General features: G+C 69.0%; 1 protein-coding gene across 1 annotated transcript in view; it reads left to right on the top strand.

Moving 5' to 3' along the window:
- The first annotated feature begins 6 nt into the window (after positions 1 to 6).
- LOC115302414 overlaps positions 7 to 1,092 on the top strand; it is a 2,760-nt gene continuing 1,674 nt past the window's right edge. Inside the window, exons 1-2 of the mRNA XM_029952319.1 lie at positions 7 to 58; positions 540 to 1,061. Coding sequence (XP_029808179.1) covers positions 10 to 58; positions 540 to 1,061 — 571 coding nt within the window. The 5' untranslated portion in view covers positions 7 to 9. The remainder of the gene's footprint in view (positions 59 to 539; positions 1,062 to 1,092) is intronic.

Below are 1,092 nucleotides of genomic sequence, written 5' to 3'. Positions count from 1 at the left end.
GAGTCCGGGATGAGGCCGCAGGAGAGGGAAGGGACAGAACAGGACGTGAGACACGGAGGTGAGGCCCCGGCGGAGGAGCGCGGGGAGTCCAGAGAGTCCGTTACGGGAGGGGAGGGGAGGGGAGGGGAGGGGAGGCCGCCGCCCACAGGCAGGGACAAGGGGTCACAGTGGCCACACACGTGTGCGTCCCTCCAGGCAGCGACCCTGTCCTCGCCATCCGGGCTCCTCGGCGCCAACAGCAGGGGACGGGGCGGGAGGGACAGGGCGGAGGCTCCGGACCCTCTGGGGGAGGAGGGGGGGGCGGCCCCGCCTCCTGGCCGTGAACTCCGCCCCCATGCCCTCGGCGCATCCGCAGTAGCCGCGCACCTGCGGGAACTTGGTACCCGAACGCCATACACCCCAGAGCCGGAGGGGAGCACCGAGGGTCTGAGGGTCCGCAGGCTCCGGGGGCGGTGGGCTGTTTCCCCAGGACCGACAAAGGGAGTCAGGCTGGGTTCTCCTGGTAGGTGCTATGACTTCATCCGCTGTCACCCGAACAGGGACAGCTCTGGAGGACAGCGGACACACGCTAGGGCAGACAGCAGCGCACACGGACGACGGTAGACGGCCACCCACGGGGGAGGGGCGGCGTGTCCCTGGTACCAGGCCCGTCTGCCTCACGAGGGAGCCGCTCCCCGACCCGCCCGGCGGCCCAGGAGACCACACAGTCCACTCGGCCCCTCGGAGGTGGCGCCTGCTGAAGGTCAGTGGCTACACTGTGCGGCCGGGTCACTGTTCCGGAGGGAAGGCGGGCTCCCGGGGGCAGCACGCAGCGCTTACTCCCAGATCTCACGGGGTCACCACGTCCTCCAGGGACAGCCATGTTTTCTCTGTTGCCACATTTGGGACCCACGGTGCCCCAGAACGGCGCTCAGATCGCCACAGCCCTGCTCCGTTGCGCCCCAGCCCCCTGCTACAGCCCACCTTGCAGCCCCCAAACCTCCTGCGCCCACACTCTACTCCCCTGTGGGATGGGATCGGGGCGACCCTTCACGGGATTCGTGCCCTTTTAAGAAGAGATGGCGACCTTGCTTCCCCTCTCTGCTCCCTACC

This window comes from Suricata suricatta, chromosome 9 (genome assembly GCF_006229205.1).
Source record: "Suricata suricatta isolate VVHF042 chromosome 9, meerkat_22Aug2017_6uvM2_HiC, whole genome shotgun sequence".
NCBI classification, from domain to species: Eukaryota; Metazoa; Chordata; class Mammalia; order Carnivora; family Herpestidae; genus Suricata; species Suricata suricatta.
This window is presented reverse-complemented; position numbering and strand designations above follow the sequence as displayed.